At 43.7% G+C, this 18056-nt stretch overlaps 2 protein-coding genes across 2 annotated transcripts in view; both read right to left on the minus strand.

The window, feature by feature from the left end:
* The window catches only part of LOC128736507 (voltage-dependent calcium channel subunit alpha-2/delta-3), a 33579-nt gene extending 16441 nt beyond the window's left edge, over positions 1–17138 (minus strand). Inside the window, exons 1-9 of the mRNA XM_053830992.1 lie at positions 17118–17138; positions 4878–5002; positions 4727–4808; positions 4476–4580; positions 1720–1987; positions 814–1655; positions 614–754; positions 472–555; positions 56–112 (exon numbers count right to left, since the gene is read on the minus strand). Of these exons, the coding sequence (XP_053686967.1) occupies positions 56–112; positions 472–555; positions 614–754; positions 814–1655; positions 1720–1987; positions 4476–4580; positions 4727–4808; positions 4878–5002; positions 17118–17138 (1725 nt within the window). The remainder of the gene's footprint in view (positions 1–55; positions 113–471; positions 556–613; positions 755–813; positions 1656–1719; positions 1988–4475; positions 4581–4726; positions 4809–4877; positions 5003–17117) is intronic.
* Positions 17139–17278: 140 nt separating this feature from the next.
* Positions 17279–17845, minus strand: LOC128736508 (uncharacterized). The gene has a single exon (XM_053830993.1). The coding sequence runs from the start codon at positions 17843–17845 to the stop codon at positions 17279–17281; it is 567 nt and encodes a 188-aa protein (XP_053686968.1).
* Positions 17846–18056: the final 211 nt, after the last annotated feature.

The following is an 18056-nucleotide window of genomic DNA, read 5'->3' on the forward strand; positions in this document are numbered from 1 at the left end:
AAATTGTACTGTATACTGAACTAGTAGTAGCTACGAATCCTCCAAATTGAAGTACCTCACGTGTGATCGTAACCCAGTACGCCTCATTGACAAGGATGTCTTCGGTGATGTTCTTTTATTTATTGAGACATTTGCACGTACACGCGCATAGTATTTGTAGTAGTGGTAGTAGTAGAAGTAGTAGTAGAACGGGTGGTATGCGATTCAAGTTGATGAAGATATAGTTTACAGGTGTTGTTGGAAATATTTTTGTGCAAACATAAGTGTTAAGAAAAAGAGAAACAAGCATGAAATCATAGTTTGATGAGTACGCAGCGTTGCTGCGTTGAAAGGTGATTATTACCCTGCTCAGATGAGTAAAAGTATAGTCAGCAGATATAGTAGAATAATAAACGTGGCTTTACATTTACCTGACTGCTTGTAGATACCTACAAATACTAAATAATCGGTAGTGCATTACTGAATACTTACAGCGTTTTCTCGACGATCGAAAACAGGCATCGAAACGGTTGTCATAAAGTTGTATTTTTGGTTGTTGGAGTACGGATCTTGGTTCTAAGAAGCAAAACCTCATTAACAAATATTTTTTTGTGAAACTTCATCCATTACTTACCATTCGCTGTTTCATTATCATACGTCGATGCTGTTCTTCCGGGGAGAAGAAAATCACGCGATTTTTTCTGTAATCAATGAACCGTTCCTTCTGTTCGGCTCGCTCCTTAATTTCCCACAACCAATCTGTCATTTTCGGGTCCTGTATATGAAGTAAATCCGGATTAGCCGAAATTTGTAGGTTGATCAATTGTAAAATACCTCAACATCAGCGTACACCTCAGACCACACCACCGGATGTTCACGTTTGTTCAGCACTAGTGGCCTCGCAATAACCGGAATGTAGTTCAGAACCTCTTCTCGTACCTCCGCTAGGGTACTGAGATGTACATAGTAGCCTTGATTTTTGCACGCCATCTCTTTAATCTCCTTAACGTCGGCCACCTCGCGACCGATCAGGTAAGTGAATATCCGAACCGGAATGAACGGAAGCTCCTTCCAGTTGAACTGCTCGAAAATTTCGTCGAAGCTGTACGGCACGCCATCCGAAACCAGCATGATAGCCTGATTGCAGCGAGCCCCATTACGACTCTCCCGGAACGTTTCCAGTAGCTCGAAAGCCCTGGTTAACGCGGCCGATACGTTTGCGATCTCAGTCGTCTCGATGTTATCCATTCCTAGCTTCAGCTCTCGGATATTACCCATGTTTGCTTGGACCAGGGTTTCGCGGAAGCATCCAACAACTTCGGTCACTTCTTCGGAAAACGTGAAAATGTTCACATAATCGTTCGGTCCCAAAGTGTCCAAGATGTTGGATACCACATGCTTAGCGATATCTTTCCGCTGGCCGGTCATGGAACCCGAGCTGTCTACTAGGATAATGACATCTTTCGGACTGTTGGCCGCCTCTATATACCACGAACGCAGCCGACAGTCGTACAGATCGACTGGATCTTCCTCCCATTTTGTCGCCGGAAATTGGCGCAGAAAGCCTTCCGAGCTGCAGAAATACTGCCACGTAAGCGTTGGATCTCCGATGTAGTTGTTGTAGAAGATCGAGTCCAACGCTTCGGACCACTTGATCGCTTTGATCACTTCGTCAGCTGTAACGGGATTGGAACTAAATTAGTTGAGAAAAATATGGTGAATTAATCGCGAGCCACTAACCTCTATCGTACACATTGGTAGGCACGTGCACCGAGCTCACCGAAGTATTGACCGCTTCGTTGAAGAAATGTTTCTTCTTGGTCAGTACGATCTCCTTCGGAGGAATGGGCGTGGTGATGTCGGCCGGATCTTCATCTATCATCGGGATCGGTGTGGTGATGATTTCTCCCGGTTCGATCATCTCCTTCGCGTTGTAGTACTGGAAACTCACGTTCACCTTGTCCTCGCCGAAGGAGATGGCCGTATTTTCGGCCGTGTCCATGATTCGCTGGAAATAGTAGGTTTGAGTCGTTCAATTAGTGGCTTCGAGTTATGAAACAGTTCCACTAATAGGAGCTGTTAAAATTCTCAGCAACGAAGGAGCATTTTGAAGCAATTTATTTACAACAGTATTTTCAATTCTCGCTGAAATCCCACTAAACTCATATTATCAGCTAAAAATAATGCGTTGAACAAGAAAACTCAAACATCAGAAGGTTTTATGACTGGTTGATGTATCCTTATAAATCTACATAGTTACTAAGTTTTATTATGACTTGAAAAGCAGCCGCCATAAGTTCCATTTTGTATTATTGCGTCTACTCGTGGTATTACCTAGAGCAGTCTTATAAGTCTTCTGCTTTCAGCGGTTCCGCTACGTCACGGGATCTATGCTGTACGGTTCTCATGCTTTCAGCCCATTCGACGTTCTCAGCAAAAAATAATTTAATGTGAGTATCGGCGAGTCATCGTCGTCCATAGGGATATCTATCAATGACCGTGAGTTAGTCGTGTTTTCGATCTCCAGCAGCATGTTATTGAGGATTTCATCAGTCGGAAACATTTTCCATCGCAGTTTGTAGAGGTTGGATTTCACACTCCGGATCAAACGTTCCCAAGTGCCGCCTATTTGCGCTGACTTCAGTTGGATAAAAGTCCATTCCGTGTCGGGTGTTCTGAGGGCTACTCACTGATGATAAAAGGGTCTGTTTTTTGGGAAGCATTCGCCTGGATTTTCCGTCCCGTCTCTGAGTTTTTGGAGAGAAAGGCAACATCGTCTGCGTAGGCTGCCGTTTGTACGATGCGAGACAAGCAGCACTCGGCGTTGACGATTTCCTCGCTTTCCAATGGTTCAACTTCTTATGTTCTACTAGGTTTTTTATTATGTACGAATCGAAAGACACGTGCAGTACATCGGAGTATCTCCTGGCAATAGGAGAAACGACTAAGAACTTCGGTTTCGATGTGGTAGTTCTTCGGTGGTTTTTCTAACAGATTTATCGGAAACAAGACAGTATTTGGATGGCCTCCACAGGAACTGTTGTCCTCGAAACCAATGACTAGCGGTAGATAAGTCCGGATAGCCTTTCCATTTAATGCTTACGTCGACGTTCTGTTTGCTTGGAATTCACTTTCATTCTCGTATTCGGTTGCCCCGAAAATCTCGTTGACGCGTTCAGATAACGACGACACTGTTCGGTAACATTGTGGGATTTTAATAGTCCTTATTTCTGGAAGCGTTGCACACCAATTTATCCACATCATGAAATGTGCGGACTAATGTTGGGAGTTTAGCGATACAACATGAACGGCTGCCGTTGCATCCCATGGCTTGTTTGGGTTTGCTACCGGAAACATAGGTAAGCACCAGACGCGAGAATGCCTGTACCTCTTCTTCCGTCAGCTTTTGTATACGTATTCTTTTCGAGTGTGATCTTCGATTTTACTTTTTACTGCCTTTGCCAGCTCTGGTCCGTTATCACCGCTTTAGGGCCATAGCTTTGCTGTCTGGAAGTCCGGCGTACGGCGACTTCCAGAGAAGTCCAGTCTCGTAGCATCTAGTTGTCGGTAACTTTAGTGTTTCAAGCAGCAGATGCGCACGTCGATCTTCTAGCGACTGTCGGAGTTTCTTGGGCTTGCTAATGCCGAGACTGTCTAGCGAGAAGTTTCTTACGATTTGAAGGTCCTTGTTGCATTTACAAACATGCAGTTTCATATAATGTTCATAATTCAGGTGCGGATCTGTCAAACAAACATCGTACAACCAATTCGCATCTAAACGGCAACTGGTTCGTTATTTCGTCGTTTCCGACATTTCTGGACATTTACGATGGCATTCTCGTAAGATTCAATCGGTGGACCCGAAAGGTAAGGGTATTTTGTCTAAAGTTCGGAACTGAAGTGTCTGCAGCCGTATTTCAAGATATTCCACTTGTATATGTATAGACACAGCTTGTACTGCTACGGTGCCTTCTGCTGCAGCTCGAGATTTGCAAATTCACACGCTCTGGAAAAGGTCTCCACTCGGTGTGCACCGAAGATAAAAGGATTTCATTGGTCCAATGACACCCAGACACTTCTGGCAAATGCTGTTCTATCAGCGAGAAGTTATTTAATTCCGTCGTCTGATGAGAGCTTCCACTTCCTTCCAATTACAGTACAGTTTTAAGCAAAAGAATTGCTAAATTCTGCAATCGTGCAACTCGAAGTCAATTTTATAAAAATAGTAACAAAACTAAGTAATGAGGCAAATGCGCTAAAAGAAGACGATTGTCCCGAATACCACGCTAAGATTTCATTTAGTTTGGCAAACGTTCAAACAAATCATAAATCAGACTTTACAACCACATGTGTCTCTTGCACAGCAAGATTCAGTAACCGCTAGATGGCACACTGCCCTATCTCAGCAGCAAAAAAATCGATAAACATTTAAAAGTGAAAGCATCCCGTTGTCCTATCTACCTATATGTTTGTATCTATGAATGTAATATACATACCTTTACAGCACTAACTTTCGCATCCATCATGTACTTAAGATCTTTGGCCATTTCCTCCACAATTTTTTGTCCATTTTTGCTAACTACTTGCGCTTGCTTAAAACTCTGAAATGAAATGAAAAATGATAGCGTAAGGCATGCAGCGTCTTTGGAAGACACGGATGACACAACCGAATGGAAAAATCGATAAATGAATGTGTCATTCATGCGTCAGAAGGTGACTTCCATTGTCCGATGATAATGATACTTACATCTTCCACTTTCATTCTTCTAGTTATAAAATCGCCTAAGATCGCTAACTCTCCGCCGATTTTTGCCGCCCATCCCTGGACACTGAAACAAACGGTTGTGAAAAGATAAATTTCACTAATCTGCAACATAATTAAGGTGCAAAATACCTACATGCTATACTTGATTGTTGCTGCGGGCTCATCTGCACTACGCGTCACCGATACAGTCAATATTAACAGAACGGAAAAAGCGATAAAACTCGAACGATTTTTTATGTACATGTTTCTCAGCAACGGCTAAACTAGTTCCTAGCGGTTAATCCTACAAACTAAACGATTCGGTTTGCATTCGTACCAAAATAACTTTCTGGTCCTCATCCAGAAATGTTATCCCTTGAAAGCAGCACAATATCGACCACCACCCCACTGCACTGATGTACTACTACTGGGTACCAAGCAGAGGCTTATGCAGAAAAAATATCTTTTCGCTGTCGTTAATCGACCGAAATCCTTATTTTTCGTCACTTATAGTTGCCCCGTATGGTCCTCTAGCATTCGCTTCCAAATTTAACAATATTCTCCCTTGTATTTCGCCATTTTGTGCAGTTTTCTCACAGCTCGTCTGCACTTGTAACAATGGCTTCCATTTTTTTCACTTTCCTGCCAGACCTGCCAGAATTTTCACCAGTCTCGGATAAACGGGCTCCATTTTCGGTCAGTCCTGCGCAGACGATCCTGCAGGTGAGCATGTGCTAGGGATAGCTGATGGTAAACAATGCAACATGTGGTGCGTCCGAGCATAGCCTGCACAACCAGTCTCCAACCCCCCCATGTAGATAAGGAGCACGTGCTAATGGAAGCATGCCGCTTTGTTGATTGTTTACGGACATCCCGCGTGGGGTAGGCATGCGCCCAACAGTACCGTTTATCCGTAAATAAGAGCCATTTTCGGCTACGTTATGTTTATAAACATGCCTGTTGCGCTTGGTGGGATCCGATTTGTAGTGCGAGTATCCCAATATGAGGGACCAATTTTTTCAAGGGGTATCGCTTGAAGTTACATGTTCAGTATTTTATATGTTGCTAAACTAGCAAGTACGAGGCTCCATGATCTCTTTTTCATGCATAGAACTGACCAAAAATCTTTTTGTTCCATGCATTCTGTAGCAAATTCCTATCCTTGCTTCATTCATAAAACTATACTTCTACAGGTGGCAGCACGCTACATTCGCAGTCGTTAACGACTGTTTTAACGATTGGTAAAAGTAGGACGTACCAACGAAACAACCAACATTTTAACTTAGTAGCCGTGGAGCAGTAAATCACCATAATCTTGAGTCCAATCGAATTGTATCAATATGCCAGTGGCAGTTCGGCTAATTGAGTTTTTGACAATCGCAACGCTCTTCGTTTTGGTATCCACCGGAGCGTTTCTGCTGTATTTCGCCGATAAGATTATCCATTTCACGTGTTTGCTCTTAGCGGTACGTATGAAAGCCCCGAAAACTTACCGAAATATAAAAATTAAATAAACCTATACCTGGTTTCAGCCTATCGCCGATTTATTTATGTTACTAATGGCTGCGACGGAATATTTTTTCTACTGGAGCACTAGGTATTTGATGGACATACTCATCTCTATTGGGACATGTAGCGGCATAATTGTACCAAACCAAGAACAAGAATGAAACTTTCATATGTAAAGAAGAATAAATTTATTGCTTAACGAAAATATTTCGCCAGTCATTGTCAGGTGGTGAACACTCCAAAATAGCCAAGGAAGCGGGCTAGTACACTGCGCAGCAGTTTAGTTGCTGTGGCCAGGGTTATAGAATAATTTTCATTGATAAAAGTCTGAAAAGTGTAAAAAATGAAATAGAAAACGGTATTCGAATAATGTTAAAGGTCTTACCAAAAACGCGAAGCATATTATCAGCGGGAAAATGATTCTTATTACGAATCCCACGATATGCGAAATGACATACCAGACAGCAATAGCGCAAACAAGGAAGAAAAGGCAAGAACAGACGTCGTCTGCGTTTTTGAAGTTTTCCCGTATTAATGTGTACAGGTTTCTTTTCACAAGGCACTGTAATTGATGATTTATTTTAGTTATTTTGGGGTCAAATTTGGCAATCAAAACAATCTATATAAAATGGGAAACGTGAATAATATACAGATCCTTACATATCTGACTGAACGAGCAAAAAATAAACTGTATGGTAAATTTTCAATCCATTCCAAACGCATAAAACTTGGTGCTGTTTGAATAGTGATTGTTCACGGCACGTGCATGCTGCTAGCAGCTGCTGTCAAAGGGCATTTTACCCTTGTTTCCTCGATCTAAAGAGATGAAAAACTCATATCTCTAGATTCCGCTGGGATAATCGAATCGAAGGTGTTTTGGCCAAAGAAACGGCATGTCACCTTAAAAGGTGTCCCATATCAAATTGCATCGCGGAAAAAACGCTGTAGAAAATTACCTAGCTGAGGAGGAGCAACTACCAGAGGAGTGTATGGAAGGTGTACTCTGTCCCATCTACAAAAAGGGCGACCGGCGGAGATCAAATTGCATCGCGGAAGAAACGCTGTAGAAAATTACCTAGCTGATTGATCCTTTTCAAACTTTCATACAATAAAAAAAAATTCACTTGTTAATTTCAAGGATTTGGGAGGAGGAGAAACTACCGGAGGGGTGGATGGAAGGTGTAGTCTGCCCCCTCTACAAAAAGGGCGACCGGCTAGACTGTAACGCGGCATTATGCTGGTCAACACCACGTACAAGCTGCTCTCTCAGATTTTGTTGCGTCGTCAATCCCCAATAGCAAGAGAATTCGTAGGGCAGTATCAGGCGGGCTTTATGAGGGCCCATGCTATTACGGATCAAATTTTTACTCTCCGACCAATCCTCCAGAAATGTCGAGTACAACGTGCCCACGCATCATATTTTTGTGGATTTCTGGGCACCATATGATACAGTTGAACGCGAACAGCTATGGCAGATAGTGCACGAGTACGGTTTTTCCGGACAAACTGACGCGGCTGATTAAAGCTACTGTGGAGCGAGTGATGTGCTACCTGCTATCTGCGCGTTTCCGGGACAGCGCAATCTAAAAACGGAGGCTAGGAAGATAGTTTTGCAATCAATGCGTAGGAAACCAAATATATGGTAGAAAGAGGCTTCAGAGAAAGCAACGTTTGCCTCCCACGAACAGCGACTATTGACGGCGATAAACTGGAAGTGGTTGATGAATTCGTATATTTGGGAAACTGGAAATCGAGCCTACTTTTCCCTCTGCAAGACACTTTAATCAAGGAGATTTCACAGGCGCACAAAACTGACAATGTACAAATCGCTCAGACCTGTAGTCCTCTACAGATTTGAAACGGTTACTTTGCTTCCGGAAGACATATATGCACTTGCTGTATTTGAACGAAAGGTGTTGCAGACCATTTTTGGCATAGTACAAGCGGGGAGTGGCGTAGGCGTATGAACCACGAGATGCAGGCATTACTTAGAGAGATTCCCATCGTACATCTGGCGAAAGTTGGGAGACTACGGCCAGCCACGTCGGACGGCTGTGCAATGAAATCTGTTCTCTTCAAGAACCCCACCGGCACCAGGAATAGGGGGGCCCAGTGTGCCAGGTGGCTCGACCAGGTTGAAGTCGACCTGCGTGTGTCGAGACGCAACGAATTGGCGACGAGGAGTCCAGGACCGAGTACAATGGAGAGGAATTCTTGATACGGCAAGAGCATCCCGGTGGCAACTATGACGTTTGCGAACAAAATAAGTGAAGCCAACATGGGCTGGATCACTGGATCACTTGTATGCAAGCATGCATGCAAAAGAACGAATCACAGGGTATTTCTGCAGCACCAGCAGTAATCTTCGTAAATTATAATTATCACTGAGCTGTTATTTAGTCTGGCTGGCTGGCAAAGAGTGAACATGTGCATTCCATAACCTCTGTTCATTAACTCCTATTCCTACCTCCACGAGGTGCCGGCTGGGGTACGCAACTTCGGTTGTCGTATGCTAACAGGAAAGGGGGCACAGTGGCTCCCGCCCACATTAAGATGGCAGCCCCATCAGCGGGATAAGGACCTTAGGTTAACAGCCTACTGTACCAGAACACACAAAAAGTTAATGAAAATGAAAGAAGAAATCTCTCCGGATTATTGGCAACGACCTTTAGCATGAAAACACGGACACGAATCGGAACATGGAATATACTGACCCTTGCCCAGCAGGGCAAGCTGGCTCAACTTGCAAGGGAAGCTAGCCGTCTGAAGCTTGAAATCCTGGGGCTGAGCGAGGTCCGCTGGCCGAGTACTGGCGAACACAGGACATCATCCGGGCAAGTCTTGCTCTACTCTGGCATACGAGGTGAAAATGCTACTCGAGAAAGAGGAGTTGGATTCCTACTGAGCCCAGGGGCACGTGCGGCCCTGATGAAGTGGGAACCAATAAATGAGCGAATAATCGTTGCCAGATTTAGAACACGGGTTAGGAACCTTACGGCAATCCAGTGCTATGCGCCAACAGATGCTGCCGACCTGCAGGAGAAAGAGAGCTTTTACAGCCAGCTGAACAGCGTGGTTGAGAAAATCCCGAAGGGGGACATCCAAATTCACATGGGCGACTTCAACGCGAAGATTGGCTCAAACAACGCGGACCTTGAACGCGTCATGGGACGCCATGGCCTAGGAGAGATGAGCGAAAACGGGGAGCTGTTTACAGAATTCTGTGGTAATAACGACATGGTCATTGGTGGATCGCTCTTCCCCCATAGACCAGTACATAAAGTCACGTGGGTTTCCCGCGACGGCCGAACAGAAAACCAAATCGACCACATCTGCATCAGCCGGAAATGGAGAAGGAGCCTTCTTGATGTACGCAACAAACGCAGCGCTGACATTGCATCCGACCATCATCTTGTTATCGCTGAGATACGTCTGCGCGTCGCACGTGTCCAACGACGGGAGGAGAAAGTTGGGTGCCGCTACGACGTCCGCCGATTGGAGAATCCTGAGGTGAAAAGGGCCTTTGTTGAACAACTTGAATCTCGAGCCTCGGAGTTGCCATCTGGTGGAACCGTCGAAGAGCAATGGACCGGCATCAAGAACGCCTTCATCACGACCAGTGATGAAACCCTCGGCAAAGCGCGCAGTGGGCGGAGGGAGTGGATTTCGGATGAAACTTGGAGGAAGATCGACGAGCGGAGAGAGGCGAAAGCCGGCATTGAGCGAGCGCGGACCAGATCGGCTAAGACAGCTGCCCGTCAACGATACGCCGAACTGGAGAGGGCTGTTAAACGTGCTTGTAGGCGGGACAAGAGAGCCTGGACTAACTCCCTAGCCGAACAAGGAGAAACCGCCGCCGCCAATGGTGATATCCGTTTGTTGTACGATATTTCTCGCCGCCTTAGTGGTGCCAGGATGAATACAAAGATGCCGCTAAAGGACAGAGCTGGTCAGCTATTGACTGACCGTACAGAACAGCTTAAGCGATGGACTGAACATTTTGAACAACTCTTCCGAGTTTCAAATGTCAGAGACCAACAAAACCAGCAGCGTACGACGCCTACAGTTCGTCGAATAAATCGCGTGAACTCGGAGGCGCCATCGCTGGATGAAATTGTAGCAGCCATCAAGAGTATGAAATCCAATAGAGCGCCAGGGATAGATCGTATTTCAGCCGAAATGCTCAAAGCTGACCCATCTTTGTCAGCCCAGATGATGCATCAGCTTTTCAGCAATATTTGGGAAACCGCAACTTTTCCGGTGGACTGGATGCAGGGCATATTGGTCAAAGTCCCTAAGAAAGGAGACCTAACGGAATGCGGTAACTGGCGTGGCATCACGTTGCTCTGTATTACTCTCAAAGTACTCTGTAAGGTAATCCTCAACCGGATCCAGGAGAAGATCGACGCTACTCTCCGGCGGCAGCAAGCTGGATTCCGTGCTGGCCGATCATGTGTAGACCATATCACAACGCTCCGCATTATATTGGAGCAGATCAACGAATTCCAGGACTCTCTTCTGCTGGTGTTCGTTGACTTCGAAAAGGCGTTCGACCGACTCAATCACGAAAACATCTGGGGCGCACTTAGGCGTAGAGGAGTTCCAGATAAGCTAGTCCATCTCATCGAGGCTCAGTACGAGGCGTTCTCGTGCAAGGTTTTGCACGACGGCGTCTTGTCCGACCCCATAAGGGTTACTGCTGGCGTGAGACAGGGCTGCATTTTATCACCGCTTCTGTTTCTCATCGTTATGGATGAGATATTAGTTGGAGAAATTGACAGTAGACCAAATCGAGGATTGCCTTGGAATCCTCTAACGATGGAGCAGCTAAATGACCTCGATCTAGCCGACGACATTGTCTTGCTCGCACAACGCCGAAACGATATGCAGAGCAAGTTAGACGACCTCTCCGAGAGCTCCCAGGCAGCAGGTCTCACAGTCAATGTAGCGAAAACTAAGTCTATGGTAGTGCACACTGACAATTCCACCAACTTTACAGTAGCGGGACAACAAGTTGAGCAGGTAGCCGTCTTTCAATATCTTGGTAGCCAAACAACGCCCGATGGTGGTACCAAGACTGATATAGCCATACGGATCAGGAAGGCCAGGGGTGCCTTTGCAGGTCTGCGAAACATTTGGCGCTCAAACCAGATCACTCTACGTACGAAAACCCGAATCTTTAATTCAAACGTTAAATCCGTACTGCTGTATGCCTGCGAAACGTGGTGCGTCTCAGCGGAGACAACGCAAAAACTGCAGGTATTCATTAACCGGTGCCTGCGATATATTATTCGTGCCTGGTGGCCTGATAATTGGATATCCAATGAGGAACTCCATCGTCGGTGTCATCAACGGCCGATAGCCACAGAAATTCGTGAGCGTAGGTGGAAGTGGATCGGACACACCTTGAGGAAAGGAGCGAACGAGGTTTGCAGAGCAGCACTCGACTGGAATCCACAAGGACAGCGTAGAAGAGGCAGACCCAGAGGCTCATGGAGACGGAGCTTAGCCAACGACATCCGGGCTGTAGACGAGAACCTGTCCTGGCGACAGGTAAAAGCCATGGCGGGTAACCGTCAGCAGTGGAGATCTCTAATTTCATCCCTTTGTTCTGCCGGACCGGCGGACATGGACACATAAGTAAGTAAGTAAGTTATTTAGTCTCTTAAAAAAATCTTCAATTCCATATCACATAATCGATATATACGTGGTTAAGTTTCGTTGGCTTGGTCACTTCAGTCGCGTCACTTCCACTGTTGTGTGAATGCTGCTTATTAAAAGCAAAACGTATGTAGCGCCACCTCATAATGTGGCGGTTTCAGGAAACATGGTAGATGCCCGGGGGTTGGGCAAGAGTCACCCCGGCGCTCGACTGGTAAAGTAAGTAGTAACCACAATATAGTTTGTGGTGATACTATAAGACATAAGAAGCCTCGTATATTGACAATGCTGCCTAAACCATGGCCAGTACAAATAGTCGAGTAATTTTTCTTCGCTGAGAGGTCCACTTAGTAGACTTACTCGTTATCGGTGAATACCAATTTAATTGCAGAAAGGGTTGCTTTCGTTGAATTATGGAAGCATAGACTCATAACCTAACTGTGTTTGTGGATTTTAAGGCGAAGTACAATTTAGTTAAGCAGTTCCACAACTCTACTAGCAAATGACAGGCGTAAGTTCTATGAGAGGGTGAACCATTTTCGTACAGGATACACACCGAAGCCGAGGAGCGAAGTAAGGACGTGTAAGGACGAGGAGGGAAATCTAATAACAGAAGAGCGTGAGGTGGTCGACAGGTGGAAGCAATTTTTCGATGAGCATCTCAATGGAAATATAACAGGAAGCGGAACACAAGTGAACCTGGGAATGCCTACAAACAATCTCGAAGAGGTCCGGAGAGAAATCAGAAAGCGCAAGACTAATAGAGCCGCCGGCAAAAACTGACTTCCTGCCAAACTTTTACAAAATGACAAGAAAGCACTAGCAAAGGCGATTGCTGTAATTACTGCGGCATTACACGGATAAACGCCGTCAACAAAGGTGCTCTCCCAGATATCGTTACGTCGTTTATCGCTAATTTTATAAGGTATGAAAGATGGCAAAAGGGTAAGAGATTACATAAGGTGGTAGTACCAGGCGGGCATAAAGGGGACCCGAGCTACTATGGATCAAATTTCACTCGGATAAATCCTTCAGAAAGATTGGGTATAAAGCTTGCCAACGCATCATATTTTCGTGAATTTCAAGGCAGCATAAGATACAGTCGAGCACGAAGAGTTATTGCAGCTAAAGAACCTGTCCGTCGCCTGGTATTATCCTGCAATAGTGCCGTACATAACTTAAATTATTAGTTTATGGTTTCTTGTAATGTAAATCGTTTAAAAGTTGCTGTGTATTATTTATATTAAAAACAGGTTGGGTTTTGGCGCGTATGTCCTCCGTATGTGTTATTTAATATCGCTATTGAAGGTGTAGTTCGATGAGAATGAATCGAAACGAGAGCAACGATCTTCAGCAAAAGTAACAAACCCTCGGCTTCGCAAACGACCTTGATATTATTACTAGCAACTTATGGCGGGGACAACCTATGCCAGAAAACAAGCGGAGATTTTGAGGATTGGGTTGGAGGTCAATGCGTTTAAAAGCAAATTTATGATAGAAAGAGGCTTCAAAGAAAACGGCGTTCACCGTGCATGGCGATGAATTTGTAGTCGTTAGTAAGTCAATATATTTGGGATATGCGGCCACCACCGACAACAGGAGTAAAGGACCAAATAGAATGATGCGTCAACGCGTTCGTCAGCGTTATTCTGACAGTTTTCCCATCCAATTGCCGCTGACGGATGCGTTAACGCGGCATTCTATTTAACCACTAACTCTCTAATGGGTAAGACCGCCTGTAGACGGCCTTCGCTTTTGGAGAGCCCATACGTAATTTGTCTTGAATTGACAATATAAAAAATATGTTCAGAACAGATTTCCTGACATTTTGATATTAATATCACAACATTCTGATCATGCGCTTAAAAGTTATCATCATTCAAAAACAAGAATTCCGAAAAAAATTATGGTGCGAATATTGCCTTTTTTACTTTTGAAGAAAAAGGATATCTAGAACAAAATGTACGGCCTCAATTTTTTTCTATGAGTTATTTACATGCTTTATTTCAATTTTGTGATAAATTTGAATAGAAAAAATATTTGGGTAGAGCGTTAGGCATGAAAAACAAAAAAGAGAAATTAGACTTTTTCATACCTGGGGGTCCTTCAGATAAATATTTTTCCATGAAAATCAACACTCGAGCTTCTTTTGAGTGTACTTTCATGATAAAGTAGTCATTTGGTTGATCGCATCGTTTTTACTATGTTGCCCGTAAAGGTTTTACGTTAAGAGTTAAGGAGATTTGCTAACGCATTCACTGGCTCGAATTCGGGCCTACTCCTCGCTTCGTAACACGTTTCAATCATGCCCAGGTAACCAATAAGTATTTTGCCTTAAATGCTGCTTAAAAACTGTTTTGACACAATATGCGGCTACTTTACTACTAGTCCTCTTATAGTGCTGACAATGCTTATTGGCAGTTAGTTATACCGACAATAGTTCAAATAGAATTGTGAATGCCAACCCAACAAACATTTTTGTTTAAGAGTAGCTTATTCAACTATTGCAGAGCTAAAACTACTAGAACAAGCGCTTGGTGAGCTGCTAAACAACAAAAATGTTCCTTTAGAATTTATAATAGCTATGCAGTCAAAACACTGGTAAACAAAAATCTTCAGTATAAAATGCCAGGAGTGCTAATAAACGATTTATTTACTACTTATCCTAATGCTTATACGTTAGTTGGGCGGAGCACACACCGCCGAACAAAGCTAACAATGCACAAAACGCTAATCAGACCGGTAGTCCTTCACGGACTCGAGATTGTAACTTTGATTGCGGCAGATATACGTGCACTTGCCGTATTTGAAAGAAATTTGTTACAGATTATTACTATCGCAGTACAAACGTTATATGTACAGGGAGTGGTGCAGGTTAGAGATGGTCGGGTTTCATATTTTCCAAGCCCGAACCCGACCCGGGCCCGAAAATTTTTTTGGTGTCAAACCCGGACCCGACCCGAACCCGAATTTTTATTTTTTGTCAAACCCGAGCCTGACCTGAACCCGAAATTTTATTTTCGGTCAAACCCGAACCCGACCCGAACTCGGATTTATTTTTTTCGCTAAGCCCGAACCCGACCCGAACCCGAATTTTTTTTTTTGACTAAACCAAAACCCGATCCGAACCCGAATTTTTATATTATGTTAAATTTAATCCCGCCCTGAACTTGAAATTTATATTAATTTTTATAAAACTATAAAACACACCTCGATTTAAATCTCGGAAGTTTTCTTTTCGTATTCTCTATAACATTCGAGCTCTAATATTCATTTGAAATTTTAGGTTTTTATCACCCTTCTATTTCTTTTGGAACTGAATTGAAAATTCTAAAAAATTAAAGTATACACTAGAATCGTTTCTTTTACTTTTCGCGGGAATATCTCTTAAGTTTTCTATGAAACCTGTAAAAAGTGAAAAGAAAAATTTACATGAAAAATTATTTTGAAATACTTGGATCTTGTTTCATTATGTTATACCGGTATTTAATAACCGAAAGCTAGTTCTTAGTCTAAAGTACTAGCACTTTAGTTTGAAGGTAGCAAACATGAAAGGAATTGATTTTAACACTAAACATACCGACTTCACTCTACAAATATTTTTCGCGAGAAGACCGGAAATCCCGCGATCCCCCTTCACGGTAGAGCTGTCATAAATACAGATATTTGTGCATGCATAAATTTGAGACCCTACCGTTTTCTCCGGAGTAATTTGTTTTCTCGATCTAATCTTTTAAAAAACATAAATAGTTTATGAAGTACTTTAAAATTCAGGAACATTAGTAGAGCCAGAAATCACAGCTACTGACATTATTTTTGGGTCCCAAATTTATGCATGCACAAATATCTGTATTTGTGGCAGCTCTGCTTCACGGTATGTTCAGTGTTAAAGACAACTAAACTTACAACTATTCCGAGGCAATTTTAGTCTTCTGTCAGTCCACCCTATCACTAGTTTGGGCGCAGTTATGACATGATCCAACTAACGAATTCTAGCGAATTCTGGAATATATAACTTTTGGTCTAAACTCGATCTAAATCTGAAAACACTAAACCGTCTAAAATGCAACCAGTCCAGTGTAGCTGATATCTGAGTCATGCTGAATATCATTAAAGTACTGCTTATTTTATTATGTTAATGTAATACTTTTAGAAGAACTGAATGTGGAGATGGTTCGGTGTCTCATTACCCAAGCCCGAAACCCGGACTTATTTTTTCCGCTAAGCCCGAACCCGACCCGAACCCGAATATTTTTTTCTGGCCAAACCCAAACCCGACCCGAACCCGACACATGGTAAAAGTGTCAAGCCCGAACCCGACCCGAACCCGACGGGTTCGGGTTTTTTCGGGTTTCGGGTCTCAAAACCCGAGACCCGACCATCTCTAGTGCAGGTGTATAAACTTTGAGTTGCAGGCATTACTTAGGGAGATTTCTATCGTACATCCAGCGAAAGTCGTAAAGTTACGGTGGGCCGGACACTCCGTAAGAATGCTGGATGACTGTGCAGTAAAATCTGTTCTATTCAAGAACCTGGCCACCAAGAATAGCGGGGGCCAACATGCTAGAAGGCTCGACTAGGTTGAAACTGAGGGCTGACTTGCGAGTGTCGGGGTGTTCAACGAATTGGGGACGAGTAGTCCAGGACGAGGACGATTTAGTTATACGATATGAGTTGTGGCAGATAATAACAAATACTCGTCTCGAGGACTACCAGAATAGCATAAAAGCCGTCATCAACAGCGTAGCGGAATGTGTCACTGGGTTCGTGACAAGAAATCAACGTAACGACTGGTGCCAGTAACGAGGAATGTCAGACGATTTTAGACGAGAACGACATAGGGCGGGTGTTGATGCTGTTGCAGGGAACCCGTAAAAACGTGGAGGTAACAAATAGAAACAGAAATTGTAACTCCACTTTCTCCGAGATAGGAAGCTGTCTCTGGAAAAACTTCAATCCTGTTTTGTGGACAGGCGATTAACGACAAACTATGTATGTAAATCTATGTATTGCGCAGATCTTCTAAAAATGTCGCGAATTATCGACCGCAGAAAGCTACGAAAAATAATGAGCAAATTGGAAGCTGTCAAGACTGTATAAGACCACGATGAATATCGAGAGGGTTATCAAGCCTCAAAACATCAGACTCAAACCTAGCAGACACGGCACAACTATAAATATACGATTATATGAGCTTCGGAATGTTTTACATTGATGTACTTACTATCACCGATTCTCCTTCCATTTCGTTCTGTTATTTTTTCCAATCAATTAGGTAATGTGGTAAACTACAAATTTAAACACCTGATCCAAATTTCGATACCAGAAATGCCGGCCAGAAAACTCTTAAACTTAAAATGCCGTTGACAGCGGAGCGGAAATACTTCACTGCCCACTAGATCCCTTCGCTTTTCGCGGGCGAACATTCAACTGGATAACGAAGCACACCACCATGCGATCACCTATTTTGCCAGTACTCCGTACCTCCCAGTAAGTGCTTCCGGCTCCGGGCATAAATCTGGTCACGTCATCATATATCAGTTGTTTTACCGTGTAATTCCCTTTCCTCAGCGGACAACGCAGTTTGGGTTCGATTGATGACATGTACTTGGCGTAGACAGCATCCGATGCTGCCAGCAGACTGCACGCATCGGAGGAAGCCAAATTGTCCAAAAACGGTCGACAGCTTGCTGAGGCCTGAAAACTATCGCACTTTTTCACCGAAGCCGTAGGCTGCCAACCGTTTGGAAAATCCTCACGGACAACGATTACACCATTCAGTAGATTGTGGCTGCGGTTATGCTGGGTTACCCAAAAGTCCGGCAAATAGATTGGCAAATCCTTTTTGCCAACACACTGACCTACTCGGTGAACAACCACGCGCTTAACAGGTTGTCCAGAATCCTCTCCCTTGAGGATATCAAATAGATTCATCGCATTCGCTACTGACATTGCAAAGGTTGCTAACAAGACTTGTCTCAAAGTTGGTTCCATTCTGATGTTGTACTGAACTAGACTCAGTTGGAAATATAATTCATACCAGAGAGTGGACCCCGAATAAGTATGGTTAATTAAAGCTAGCATAGATAATTGGCTTGATATTATCACATCAAATTATTGGAATCAAATATCACATGTATATGAAATATCTCGTTAGTTAAAT

Source organism: Sabethes cyaneus, chromosome 2, assembly GCF_943734655.1.
Source record: "Sabethes cyaneus chromosome 2, idSabCyanKW18_F2, whole genome shotgun sequence".
NCBI classification, from domain to species: domain Eukaryota; kingdom Metazoa; phylum Arthropoda; class Insecta; order Diptera; family Culicidae; genus Sabethes; species Sabethes cyaneus.